At 38.8% G+C, this 13,893-nt stretch overlaps 1 protein-coding gene across 1 annotated transcript in view; it reads right to left on the reverse strand.

The window, feature by feature from the left end:
- ATG4A (autophagy related 4A cysteine peptidase) overlaps positions 1 to 13,754 on the reverse strand; it is a 73,108-nt gene extending 59,354 nt beyond the window's left edge. Inside the window, exon 1 of the mRNA XM_049767600.1 lies at positions 13,732 to 13,754. Coding sequence (XP_049623557.1) covers positions 13,732 to 13,741 — 10 coding nt within the window. The 5' untranslated portion in view covers positions 13,742 to 13,754. The remainder of the gene's footprint in view (positions 1 to 13,731) is intronic.
- Positions 13,755 to 13,893: the final 139 nt, after the last annotated feature.

Genomic DNA, 13,893 nt, shown 5'->3' on the forward strand with positions numbered 1-13,893 from the left:
AACCAAAAGACACATGAAAAATGCTCCACATCATTAATAACCAAGGACATGCAAATCAAACCAACCATGAGATACTGCCTATAAATTGAAGGGGAAATAATGGAGGGTGACAAGATCAGTCATATGGACATTGAGTAGAAATAAAAAAATGATAACACCTAAAAACCAAATCCAAAGCCAACGACAACAGAATCGATACCTAATCTGCAACAAGCTAGACACAGAGGGGACCACTTATACTAGCAGCCTGGGGGTCAAAGGAGGGGAATATGTGATGCATGCTGGGAACATTGGTGGTGGTAATACCCCTGATTCAATGTCACTGTACCTAAAATATTACTGTGAAAGATTTGTAACCCACTTTGGTAAAAAAAAGAAAAAAATCTTGCTAAAGTTATAAAGAAACTTCAATCACCATAAAAATAAGAACAAGCAGTGCTGGCAGGGATGTGGAGAGAAAGGGAGTCTCAGTCACTGGTGAGAATGTAGACTGGTTAAGATTTGTTAGACAACAATATAGACACTCTTCAAAAAAAAGCATTCTGCATTTATTTTCTGTTTTCTCTATTCTGTAGGACCAGGGGGACCTAGGCATCCTGTCTTTAAAACACTGCATTCCTTATGGTTATTCTAAATACCACATAAAGTTAAATCACTTGCCGTTTGTCCTTCTTGTGGCTTATTAATTAATTAAATTGTTTGTTTATTTTTTCTTTAACTAGTGGTATACATATTTTTCCTGCTCTGTATTCATGAACCACTCGTGGCCAGATAGGGGAACCATATGAGATGCCAGGGATTGAAACCAGGTTGGCAACATGCAAGGCAAGTGCCCTACTTACTGTGCTATCATTCTGGCCCCTCACATAAATTTTTGTTCTTGTTGATCTTGGGTCACACCTAGCGGCCAGGTGTTACTCCTGGCTCTGTGCTCAGAAATCACTCCTGGCAGAATCAGGGGACCATAATGGATGCCAGGGATCAAATCCAGACTAGTCACATGCTAAACAAATGCCCGACTTGCTGTGCAACTGCTCTGGCCCCTTCTTGAGCCACTTTGAATTGACTTTTGTGGAAGGTGTTAGGTATGGATTCAGCTTGACATGTAGTTATCCATTTTCTCAGCACCTTTCTGTTGAAGAGGCTGCCTTTATTCTCTTTCAGTTCTTAGCACTCCTTAGTCAGAAATTAGGACCATGACCATATGTATTTGGATGTTTGTCCTCAGATATTCATTTCTGGTCCATTCATTAGGGAGTCTGTCTTTATTCTATTACTATATTAACCCTAACAGCTCCATAGTTTATATAGTTCCTAGTTCAGTAATAGTATATCACCCTGTTTCTTATTTTTCAATATGGTTTTGGTTATTTGGGTGTCTTATGGTTCCACAAAAATTCTATTATTGACTATTCTAAGTCCTTAAAGCATGCTATCTGGATTTGTATAGGGATTGCATTAAATCTATATAACAGTTTAGTTAGGATAGTCATTTTGACTATATTGAGTGTTCTTTTTTATATTGAGTCTTCTAATCAAAGCATGACTGTTTTGTCATTTCCTAACGTCTCCTATTTCTTAAAGTGTTTTTTTAATTTATTTAAAGAAAATTCATCACAGAGTTGACCATAATACTTTGGTTTCCAGATAAGTAAAAGCAATTGTTGAAAAAAATAATAGAAACATAAAAAGTAAAAAAAAAAAGTGAAAAGTATAGCAGCAAGCACATTTGTGAAAATCATTGTATCTCCAATAAAGTCATTAATAAGAAGGCAGAAGGTTTAGAAAGTTCTTATTGTTTGTTGTCCATTCTGTTAAATTCTTGTGTTCCTAAAGGGATGGCAGCATTACTGAAATGAAGTTGTCTAAAGATTCAAAGCTCTATAACTAATACTATGAGTTTTAGGGGTGTGTACTCAGCTGCCAAGCCTCCTGAAAGAAGGAAGATACGGGGATATGGTGCCCTCACTCACCCCAGAGAACTTTGGTGATATCAGCCAAAGAAACAGGCATGCCTGGAGTCTGGTCAGATTAGTATCCCCAAAGGGGATCTCAGAGGGTCGGTGATAAGGCAGAGCCAACAGAAAAGTGGTAATTCTGGGTGATGAAGGCAGCAGGCGTGGTTTCAGCTGAGCAAGGCCTTATCCTGCTCTCTCCTCCAGAGATGGCGAGCTTTCTGCTGCATGGAACGGTGTACCTATGATATTTCTTGGCTCAGTTTACATTTTTTCTTTTCTTTTCTTTTCTTTTCTTGAAACCATTGTGATCTACAACGTCCTTCATAGTTGAATCACTTTACATCTTATTCAAAAACTTAGTGAATTTATGGAAGGCCTGGTTCAAACATGGTAACTGTGTTTCTTAAGTGTTTTGAAGTTTTCACGGTAAAAGTCTCCATCGCTTTTGTTAATTCCCATGTATTTGATGTTTTTCAACATTATTTTAAATGGGATATATTATTTGATCTCTTTGTCCTCTGATTCTTTGAATTTAGGAATGTGACTGACGTCCATGTATTGACTTGGTAGCTGGCCACTTTGTTGAATTGGTTTATTGTTTCTGGGAGCTTTTTTGTGAACTCTGTATATTATCATGTCATCTACAACTAGTGATAATTTGACTTCCTCTTTTCCAATTTGGAATCCCTCTTACTTCCTTTTATTGCTTTTGTGCTATAGCTAGAACTTTTAGGGACCGGAGAGATAGCACAGCGGTAGCGCGTTTGCCTTGCAAATGGTTCAAATCCCGGCATCCCATATGGTCCCCCGTGCCTGCCAGGAGTGATTTCTGAGCAGAGAGCCAGGAGTAACCCCTGAGAATGCCGGTGTGGCCCCAAAACCAAAAAGAAAAATAGCTAGAACTTTTAAACTAATATTACATAATAGTGGAGACTGGACATTCTTGTCTTATACCTGATGTTAGCAGGGATGCTTTCAGTTTTTCAACATTAAAAATAATATTACATTAATAATATTGGTTATGGGCTTTTTGTAGAAAGCCCATATCTATCTTTTTGGGTGGGGGCACACCTGGTGATGCTCTGGGGTCACTCCTGGCTATGTGCTCAGAAATTGCTTCTTGCTTGGGGAACCATATGGGATGCCAGGGGATCGAACCACTGTTCATCCTAGGCTAGCACGTGCAAGGCAGATGGCCTATTACTTGCGCCTCCACTCTGGCCCCAAGCTGTTACTATCTTGAGGAAGGTTCCTTCTACCCCTATTTTCCTGATGGATCTGAAGAATTTTTAAAAACTAGTTTCAAAAGCTAATCCTTCCAAAAAGATTAGAAAGGAGCAAACATTTTTAAATCATTTAAGTATCAGAGCAGTATCCAGATGCCAAAACCAGAAAAACATTTTCAAGAATAAAATACTATGAGTAAATATTCTTGATGAAGCCAGATATAAAAATCTTTAACAAAACACTAGAAAATCAAATTCAACAGTGCATTATAAGAATTATATTCCAAGGTCAAACTGAAACTTATTCCTGGAACATAAGGCTGGCACAATATGCAAATCAATCACTGTAATATACTACATTAAGAGAGAAAAAGAATAAATTTACATTATCTCAATAGATGCACTTGCCTTGGATATAGCTTGGGACTGATCTCCAGCAACCCATATGGTAACCCGGGCACCACCAAGAGTGATTCTTGAGTGCAAAGTGGAGAGGGGAAGCCCTAAGCGTTACCAGGTATAGCCCACAAACAGACAAAAACACCTCTGAGATGAGGCATAGGGCAAGAGTTCTGCTGTCATCACTGCTAATTCAACATAGTACTAGCCAGAATTATAGGAAAGAAAAAAGAAATAAAAGATATATGGAGTGCAAAGAAATACCACCAATCCTATTTGCATACATGAAGATGCTCATCAAAGAAGATCTCAAGTAAGCTACCAAGTATCTGTAAATTAATCAGAAAATTCAACAACATTGCAAATTGAAAAATCATCATACAAAAATCAACTCTTTCCATATTCTAGCAACCAACATACAGGAAACAAAATGTGTTATTATTTTCATGCAAAAAATTGTTTTACAGTTATTATTTTTTTGGTCACACCGGCAGAGCTCAGGGGTTACTCCTGGTTCTGTGCTCAGAAATCACTCCTGGGAGGCACAAGGAACCATATGAGATGCCGGAATTTGAACAACCGTCCATCCTGGATCGACTACTTGCAAGGCAAATGTCCTACCGCTGTGCTATCTCTCAGACCCCTTCATGCAAAAAAAAAATTAAAATCACTCTTAGCAATCACCACCCACCAAAGAATTATTAAAATTCCAGAAAAACATTTACTTACTTTTATACTATTTTAAGGTCTTTAAAACTATACAATGTCAAAAATACATACTAGCTAAGAAATAGAAGAAAAGGTGCCGGAGCAATAGCACAGTGGTAGGGTGTTTGCCTTGCACACGGCTGACCTAGGAATGGCCTCGGTTCGATCCTGGAGTCTCCTGTCCCCCAAAGCCAGGGTTGATATCTGAGCTCATAGCCAGAAATAACTAACCCCTGAGCGTCACTGGGTGTGGCCCAAAAACCAAAACAAAACAAAAAATATAGAAGATACAAGTAAATGGAAATAGATGGATTAGAATATTCAACATAGCAATTATGTCAATTTCACCAATTGATTTACAAATGATATAATTACTATAAAAAATCCCTGAAAAGTTTTCAGATATCAACAAGTTTGTTATAAATCATATTGAGAAAGAAAAAGAAACTACCGAAAAAAGCCGTAATTCCAGCTTCAGCAAATTTGAGCAGTCTATTATAGAGGCTAAGCCTTTGGGATAGAATAATCCTGGACTTCAATTTTAACTCCAACTTATACTGATGTGTTTGAACTTAAGTATGCTACTCCACTTTACCTTTGTTCTCTCACTATGCTCTCGGTTTAAAAGGTGGAGACTAGGGGCGGGAGAGATAGCATGGAGGTAAGGCTTTCGCCTTGCATGTAGAAGGATGGTGGTTCTAATCCCAGCAACCCATTATGGTCCCCCAAGCCTGCCAGGAGCAATTTCTGAGCATAGAGACAGGAGTAACCCCTGAGCACTGCCGGGTGTGACCCCAAAACCAAAAAAAAAAGTGGAGACCAAGAGACAAAAGTACCAGCTTCATAGCATTATTTTAAAAGATTAAATGAGATAACCTGACTCATATAATTTATGAATATTTAGAAGATGAACTTGACTTGTAGGATTTATATTAGGGGTGACCAGCAGAAAAGGCAATAAGGAACTTTCAACCATGTGAGCAGCAATCGAGTAAACTAAACCCCTAACAGGAGCCCTCTGACTCTCAAAGACCAGTCACAGCATTCCTTCATAATCTTGGTCAATGACTGAAAAGATACTTTTTCTCATTTAGGGTCTATTTATCTGAGTTTATTAAAAAAATCAAGGATTACCTTTGGTATCTTACTGAGACTTTAAGAAACTCATGACTAAACCCCTGATCATCACCTGGCGTGGCCCCAAAACCAAAAAAGGAAAAAAAGATTTGGGTGGAGTTGGAGAGATAGTATGATGAACGTTGGTCAAGGGAGGGGTGTTGAAACATTGTATGACTGAAACTCAACTATCAACTTTTTAACTTTGTATATCAGGGTGATTTAATATGAGAGTAAGCACCACAGTCACCATTAGCTCCACCATCAAGAATCTCAAAGAGAAATCTTTCCATCATTCTGAAAAGCAAAAGAGATTCAACAGGTAAAACAGAAGTGATGTTTTGTTGTTTTTTTTACAATAAATGCTTCAGAGAAAAAGATTAAAAAGGAACATTATAATTTGCACCAACATGAATAAAACTGCAGGCAAAATAAGTGCAAGAAAGGTACTTTATGGTTTCACTCATATAAAAGATAAAGAAACAAAAATAACAAATAAAATAAACTTGGTCTCTGGTGCATTGGTGGAGATAAAAAAGGACAGAACTAAATATCCAAGCCAAAGTCAACAACAATAAAATCAAGAGACCCAAACTATAACAATCTAAACTTAAATTGGGCCTGTTATACTGATAGACTGGGGGGGCAGGTAAGGGTAACATTGGTCGAAGGAGGTCAACACTGGTGATGGGATTCATTGTATGTCTGAAAACCAACTATGAAGGACTTTGTAAATCACAATGGTTTCAATAAAATAAAATTCAAATAAAATAAAAGAAAAAGAAACTGGGGCTGGAGCAGTGGTGCAAGTTTGCCTTGCAGACGCTAAATTAGGACAAACTGTGGTTTGATCCTCTGGTATCCCATGTGGTCCCCCAAGCCAGGAGCCATTTCTGAGCACATAGCCAGGAGTAACTCCTGAGTGTCACCTGGTGTGACCCAAACATCAAATAAATAAACAAAATAAAAAGGAACTCACAACTAAGCCACCATTTCATAGCAAATAAAAATAAAACAAAACATACTGTCTACAAAGGATTGCCCAAAGAAAGGATTACTCATGAATGAAGAACTTGAAGTTATTTTTTCCAGCTGTTTCTAGCAATCAAATACAATTCCCTGGAGCACTATTATGATAAAGTGTTACTATATTCAAGCTTTAGAGAATATAGAACAACGGGCTCACTCAGTCTCTAATATCAATTCCACAAATATTTATTGACCATATACTACATATAAAAAGTTATATAAGCCTCCAGCAAACTTAATTCACTTCATATCTTTCTTTTTGGGGGGTCTCCCAAATGACAGTGAGCCAATCGAGTCAGTAGTTCAATTTTAGAGCCAGATACTGCTGTGTGGTCAAGTTTTGTGGTGAAGCGGACCACCAGGGCAATAATTGGTGGCACTTGTAGGACAATCCAGGACTAAACCTGGTATTTCAAAAAAAACATGTAGTACTGGGAATCAAACCTGAGTCAGGCACATAATCCTTGTATTATCTTTCAAAGTTTCCATTGTACAATTTTCTTATTGTAAGCAAGGTAGGATTTATTACTACATTTTTAACTGCCAGAATAAATACACCAAGCCACTGTTCTCAAAGGGTAAATGGCACTAATGTGAATGGGGTTGTTTTCTTTTGTTCATTTCTTCCTTATGACTATTGGTGTATAGAAAGGCCATTGATTTTTGTGTGTTAATTTTGTAGCCTGCCACGTTGCTATATGAGTCTATTGTTTCTAGAAGCTTTTTGGTAGAGTCTTTAGGGTTTTCTAAGTAGAGTATCATGTCATCTGCAAACAGCGAGAGCTTGACTTCTTCCTTTTCTATCTGGATTCCCATGATATTTTTTCTTGCCTAATCGCTATAACGAGTACTTCCAGTGCTATGTTGAATAGAAGTGACGAGAGAGGACAGCCTTGTCTTGTGCCAGAATTTAGAGGGAAGGCTCTTAGTTTTTCTCCATTGAGGATAATATTTGCCACGGCTAGTGGTAGATGGCCTTAACTATATTGAGAAAGGTTCCTTTCATTCCCATCTTGTTGAGAATTTTGATCAAGAATTGGTGTTGGACTTAACAAATGCTTTCTCTGCATCTATTTATATGATCATGTGATTTTTATTTTTCTTGTTGTTGATGTTGTGTATTATGTTGATAGATTTATGGATGTTAAACAATTCTTGTATTCCCATCAAAAAATGGGGAGAAGAAATGGACAGACACTTTGACAAAGAAGAAATACAAATGGCCAAAAGACACATGAAAAAATGCTCCACATCACTAATCATCAGGGAGATGCAAATCAAAACAACTATGAGGTACCACCTCACACCACAGAGATTGGCACACATCACAAAGAATGAGAACAAACAGTGTTGGCGGGGATGTGGAGAGAAAGAAACTCTTATCCACTGCTGGTGGAAATGCCGCCTAGTTCAACCTTATGGAAAGCAATATGGAGATTCCTCCAAAAAGTGGAAATCAAGCTCCCATACAATCCAGCTATACCACTCCTAGGAATATACCCTAGGAACACAAAAATACAATACAAAAATCCCTTCCTTACACCTATATTCATTGCAGCACTATTTACTATAGCAAGACTCTGGAAACAACCAAGATGACCTTCAACAGACGAATGGCTAAAGAAACTGTGGTACATATACACAATGGAATATTATGCAGCTGTCAGGAGAGATGAAGTCATGAAATTTTCCTATACATGGATGTACACGGAATCTATTATACTGAGTGAAATAAGTCAGAGAGAGAGAGAGAGAAATGCAAAATGGTCTCACTCATCTATGGGTTTTAAGAAAAATGAAAGACATTCTTGCAATAATAATTTTCAGACACAAAAGAGAGAAGGGCTGGAAGTTCCAGCTCGCCTCACGAAGCTCACCACAAAGAGTGATGAATTTAGTTAGAGAAATAACTACATTTTGAACTATCCTAATAATGAGAATGTATGAGGGAAATAGAAAGCCTGTGTAGAGTACAGGTGGGGGTTGGGGGGGGAGGAGAGAGATTTGGGACATTGGTGATGGGAATGTTGCACTGGTGATGGGTGGTGTTCTTATATGACTGAAACCCAAACCATGTATGTAATCAAGCTGTTTAAATAAAATATATAAAATGGGTAAATGGCTATGGGCATTTTTACTGCACATTTGATGGTTTTTAACTAAAACTAAAATCACAAGGCAAAATAGCATTTGCATATGAAACACTACAATAAAGTCATTTTCAACAAGCATTGTCAAGATGCTTTACACATTTCCAATGCTGTCACTACTCATACCAACAAAATAACAATGAAATATGGCTTTAGACCTATTAGATGTTAACACGTATTGGTATGAATGTGGATATTTGGAGCATATACATTGTTGGCAGGAGAGGAAAATGTTGGCAAAATGTCTCCCAGTTTCTCAGAAAGTTAAGCAAAATATTATCAATTGAACCAGGAATTTGACTCCCAGATGTGCCTCAAGAGAAATCAAAGCATTTTCACAAAGAAATGTGCATATAACTTTTTATAATAGCATTATTCTTAACAACTAAAAAGTGAAAACAACCCAAATACCTACCAATTGGTGAATTTATAAAATAGTCATAAAATGAATTATTATTCATCTGTAAAAAGAACAAGACAGCAATGCATACTAAGATTTTATAAACTGGGCCGGGTAGGTGGCGCTGGAGGTAAGGTGTCTGCCTTGCAAGCGCTAGCCAAGGAAGGACCGCGGTTCGATCCCCCGGCGTCCCATATGGTCCCCCCCAAAGCCAGGGGCGATTTCTGAGCACATAGCCAGGAGTAACCCCTGAGCGTCAACCGGGTGTGGCCCAAAAACCAAAAAAAAAAAAAAAAAGATTTTATAAACTGAAAATATTAGCCGAAGTGAAATAAGCCAAACACAGAAGATGGCATATTGTAGCAGTCTATTTCTAAGAAAAGCTCAGAAAACGAAAACCCACTGAGAAATAAACTTAGTGACTGCCTACTGGTGGGGAGTGTAAAGATAGCAGGACTGAAAAATGAAATGAGGTTTCTTTGTGGGGTAAAGTGAATGATTTAAGAGAGATTGCGGCAACGCAACTGCAACTCTAAAAATACTAATAAGCAGCATCAAATTTTACACTAAAAAAGACAAAACTAGACAGTAAGAAGCCAAGACAATCATTGTCAAGAGTGAGGAACGGGAAGAGATAAGTCACAACAAAGGAGAATGAATTTTAGAAGTAGTAGGACCTTGGGGCCAGAGTGGTGGTGCAAGCGGTAGTGCATTTGCCTTGCACATCGCTAACCTAGGACAGACCACAGTTCGATCCCCTGGCATTCCATATGGTTCCCCAAGCCAGGAGCGATTTCTGAGAGCAGAGCCAGGAGTAATCACTGAGCCTCACTGGGTGTGGCCCAAAACGAAGGAAGGAAGGAAGGAAGGAAGGAAGGAAGGAAGGAAGGAAGGAAGGAAGGAAGGAAGGAAGGAAGGAAGGAAGGAAGGAAGGAAGGAAGGAAGGAAGGAAGGAAGGAAGGAAGGAAGGAAGGAAGGAAGGAAGGAAGGAAGGAAGGAAGGAAGGAAGGAAGGAAGGAAGGAAGGAAGGAAGGAAGGAAGGAAGGAAGGAAGGAAGGAAGGAAGGAAGGAAGGAAGGAAGGAAGGAAGGAAGGAAGGAAGGAAGGAAGGAAGGAAGGAAGGAAGGAAAAAGTTGTAGTAGGACCATTCTTTCTCTTCATTGTAGTGGTAGTTACAGAACAGTATATTTTTATACTAGTGCATTGAATTTTATCCCTAAAAAGTAAGATTAGTATGTATAAATCATACATCAATAAAACATCACTAAACTTTTAAAACAAGAAGGTTTTTCATTTACACACAAGTCTGTAGTATATATATTTTCCAAGTTCAAAGTAGAGTTCTATCAGTAGTTTCTGGTGCTTAATGAAAATGCAAAAATATTTCCATATTTTAGAATCTTCTTAATGGTAACTGAGGTACATTCACCTAACTTTAAATTGGAAGTAATTAATCTATAACTAAGTGACCTGCTAAAAAGCAAGTATTAAAAAGGGATCAAATAATCGTTTTTTGGTTTGATTTGGTTAGGTTCTTGGGGGGCCACACCTAGGGGTATTCAGTGCTTACTCCTGGATATGCACTCAGGAATGACTCCTGGAGTTCCCAGGGATACGTGGTACCAGAGACCGAACTCAGGTTGACTGTGTGTAAGGCAAGTGTCTTACCCACTATACATGCACAAGGGCCTGGTTCAAAAAGTCTATTCCAACCCACGCATAGTTGCAAACATTTTCATATTAATTCTAATGCTATAAACTCTTAATGGTATCTGAAAGAACTGCGCTTCCCTTCCATAGGCTTTTATTCCAAGAAAACAGAACCCCAACCTGATCGAGTGAAACATATCAAAAAACACAAAATGAGGGATTTTCTGCTAAAACTAGTATTAAATGTTATTAAAGTAATGAAAACAAGAAAAGTCTGATTAACATCCAGACCTTATAAGATCATCAAAATATCATAACTAAATATTATGCAGTATCCTGGATAGGATACCATCCAGACAGAAACTAGCAAAATTGGAATAGAGTATGGAGTTTAGCTACTAGTCACAGAAACCTTGGTGTATTTTTGTGAGTACTATAACAGCAATTTAAGATGTTAATGAAAGGGAATTCAGCAAATAGTCCCCAGACAATTTGAATATCTACATGCAAAAGAAGAACTTAGACTTTTACTTTGCTCTACACACAAAAAGTTAACTGAAGGCTCAGAGGAATTTTAAACTGGAATTAGAAAAGATAGTTCATCAAATAAGACATAAATATAATGTGAAAATATGCTCATCCTCACTATTAGAGAAATATAACCACTATGATATATTATTCATACCCACTTAGAATAGAGAAGATGAAAATAATGAATATTGTTAGAAATGTAGAAAAAAGAAACATCCTCATTGCTGCTAATGGCAGAAGTGCAAAACAAAGCTGCAGTTTGGAATATGGTTTTTGCAGTTTCTTAAAATGCTAAACAAAATGTATCTTATGATCCAATTAATTCAGCCATCAAGTATCTACCAAAGAGTATTTAAACTCATAAAGATTTCATTAGCATTAGTAGCAACAGCTGTAATTTGGAAATAATCTACATGTCTATCAACTGGGTAGTATACATGCAAACTGTGTTATATGCATAAAAAGTAACATTATTCAGGGCTAGGCAGACAGCTTAGAGTCCTCAGACACATGCTTGCCATGCACAGGCTCCTGGATTTCATCCTTATCACCACACAGCCTCTCAAGAATTGCCAGATATAGTCTTGGTGGTCCCTAGCATTGCAGGGTGGGTCCAGAATAAAACAAAGAAAAGGCTCTAGAAAGGAAATAGCTGGGGCTGGTGAGGTGGCGCTAGAGGTAAGGTGTCTGCCTTGCAAGCGCTAGCCAAGGAAAGGACCACGGTTCGATCCCCCGGTGTCCCATATGGTCCCCCCAAGCCAGGGGCAATTTCTGAGCGCGTAGCCAGGAGTAACCCCTGAGCATCTAACAGGTGTGGCCCGAAAAACCAAAAAAAAAAAAAAAAAAGAAAGAAAGAAAGAAAGGAAATAGCACTCAGCAATACAAACAAATCAAGTATTGCTACATGGCATGATATGACTTAATCACAAAAAATATGCTAACTGAAAAATGCAGGTCTAAAAACCATGGGAATTATTTTAGAGGAAATATTCAGAATAGGAAATTTAGAGAGACATAAGACAGATTAATGGTTTCTGGGTAGCAGTGGGAATGAGGATTAATTCTTGGAGCCAGACAGTATAGCAAGGTGGTTCTTGTCTTGCACAAAGCTGACCCAGGTTCATTCCCTAGAACCACATATGATCCCCTAAGCCTCTCCAGGAGTGATCCTTAAGTTCAGAGTCAAGAGTAAACTCTGAATACCCCCCGGGTCGGACCAAAAAAAATTAAAAAACAAACAAACAAAAACACTGGGAGAATAAAATTATATAAAAACTTATTATTATAATAACTGAATTATTCAGTAAAGTTACTAAAGTCATTTTATTATAGAAATTTTATGTTATCAAATATAACTATAAATCTGCTAAAATATTAAAAAAGAAATGTAGGAGTTCTGAACATGTTTTCTAAAAATTAAAAATTGACGGTAGAGTGGAATACAGGTATCTTTGGAACTTTTCTATAAAGCTAAAGCTATACTGAAAGTAAGATTTTATTTAAATAAAAATAAACAACTATATGTTTGTGAATTTATATAAACACCTCACAATATCTATGTGAAAGAATAAATAGGTATGATCTCAGTACAGATCAGCATTCAGAGATGAACATTTCAGGCAACACTGAAGACAGAATACTGGCTTCCACTCCCAATTAAAATGGTAGTTCTACCAAAAGAATCTCATAGTTGTCATTATAAGTTTTATATTGCCAGAAATATTCAATCATTATTGTCTTTCAATATCATTAGTTGCTGAAATTCATGTTGTATTTTTTCATATAAATATCACAAAATATATCCTCATGTTTAACTTTTTTATAGACCGACAAAGTCTATAAGAAAGTTCCTATTTGGCTCTTTATAGAAATTTTGCCAAGTCCTGTTATTCCCCATGGCCAGATCAATAGAGCCTAAACAGCTCTTTCTTGAGTGCATTCTTATCGCTACCTAGTTTTGGCATGACGCCCTTCTGCATCTCCCCTATAAAGAATACGCCTGGACACTGCTCCTCTGGCATATTTGGGACTGCCATAAATAGAGAAGCACCATTAGCTTAATAGTTCTAGCCACCCTGGATGTCGTCATTATGTTGACATTCCAAGCCAGCAGCACCCGACAAGTAGCCAGATGACCCTCATCAGGTTGTAATGTTGCCAGGCTCCGGCCTCAGCGCGGTTGCCTTAGCTATCAAGTGGCATCACCCTCTGCCTTTGGCATCACCTTGGCACAGCCCCTTGCAACGGTGTCATCCGCTCTCACCGCTGGCCCTGGGGGCATGTCCCCGAATGATCAGAAGAAGTGATCGCTGCATCTTTCTTTTCACTCTTTGGGGCACAGCCGGCGGGGGAGGGGAGCCGGCGCCACCAGGCAAGCTAAGGAGGGAACGCTCAGCTGCCAACTGTCCCTTCCGCCTGCTCTGCAGACCAGGGCTCCCCACCCCCAGGAAAAGGGGCCTGGGGCTCCCATAATTCTCTGCCACCACCTTGCACCCCCTCCGCGTCGTGGAGTCGACCCTGAGCGCGACCACCCGCCCCAGTGCCACAGGAAGCCGCTGCCCGTACCTGACTCCATTCTCCAGCTGTCATCCTGGGCCACTTCCACGGGCCACTTGACTCGGGCGGCCAGAGGGGCCTCTGGGACATGTAGTTCGGCTCGTCTTGGGCGCAAATGGTGGGAACCGCGAAGGCTCCTCCCCGCCCGGAACAGCCGTCCGACTACAACTC

This window comes from Suncus etruscus, chromosome X (assembly GCF_024139225.1).
Source record: "Suncus etruscus isolate mSunEtr1 chromosome X, mSunEtr1.pri.cur, whole genome shotgun sequence".
NCBI lineage: Eukaryota > Metazoa > Chordata > Mammalia > Eulipotyphla > Soricidae > Suncus > Suncus etruscus.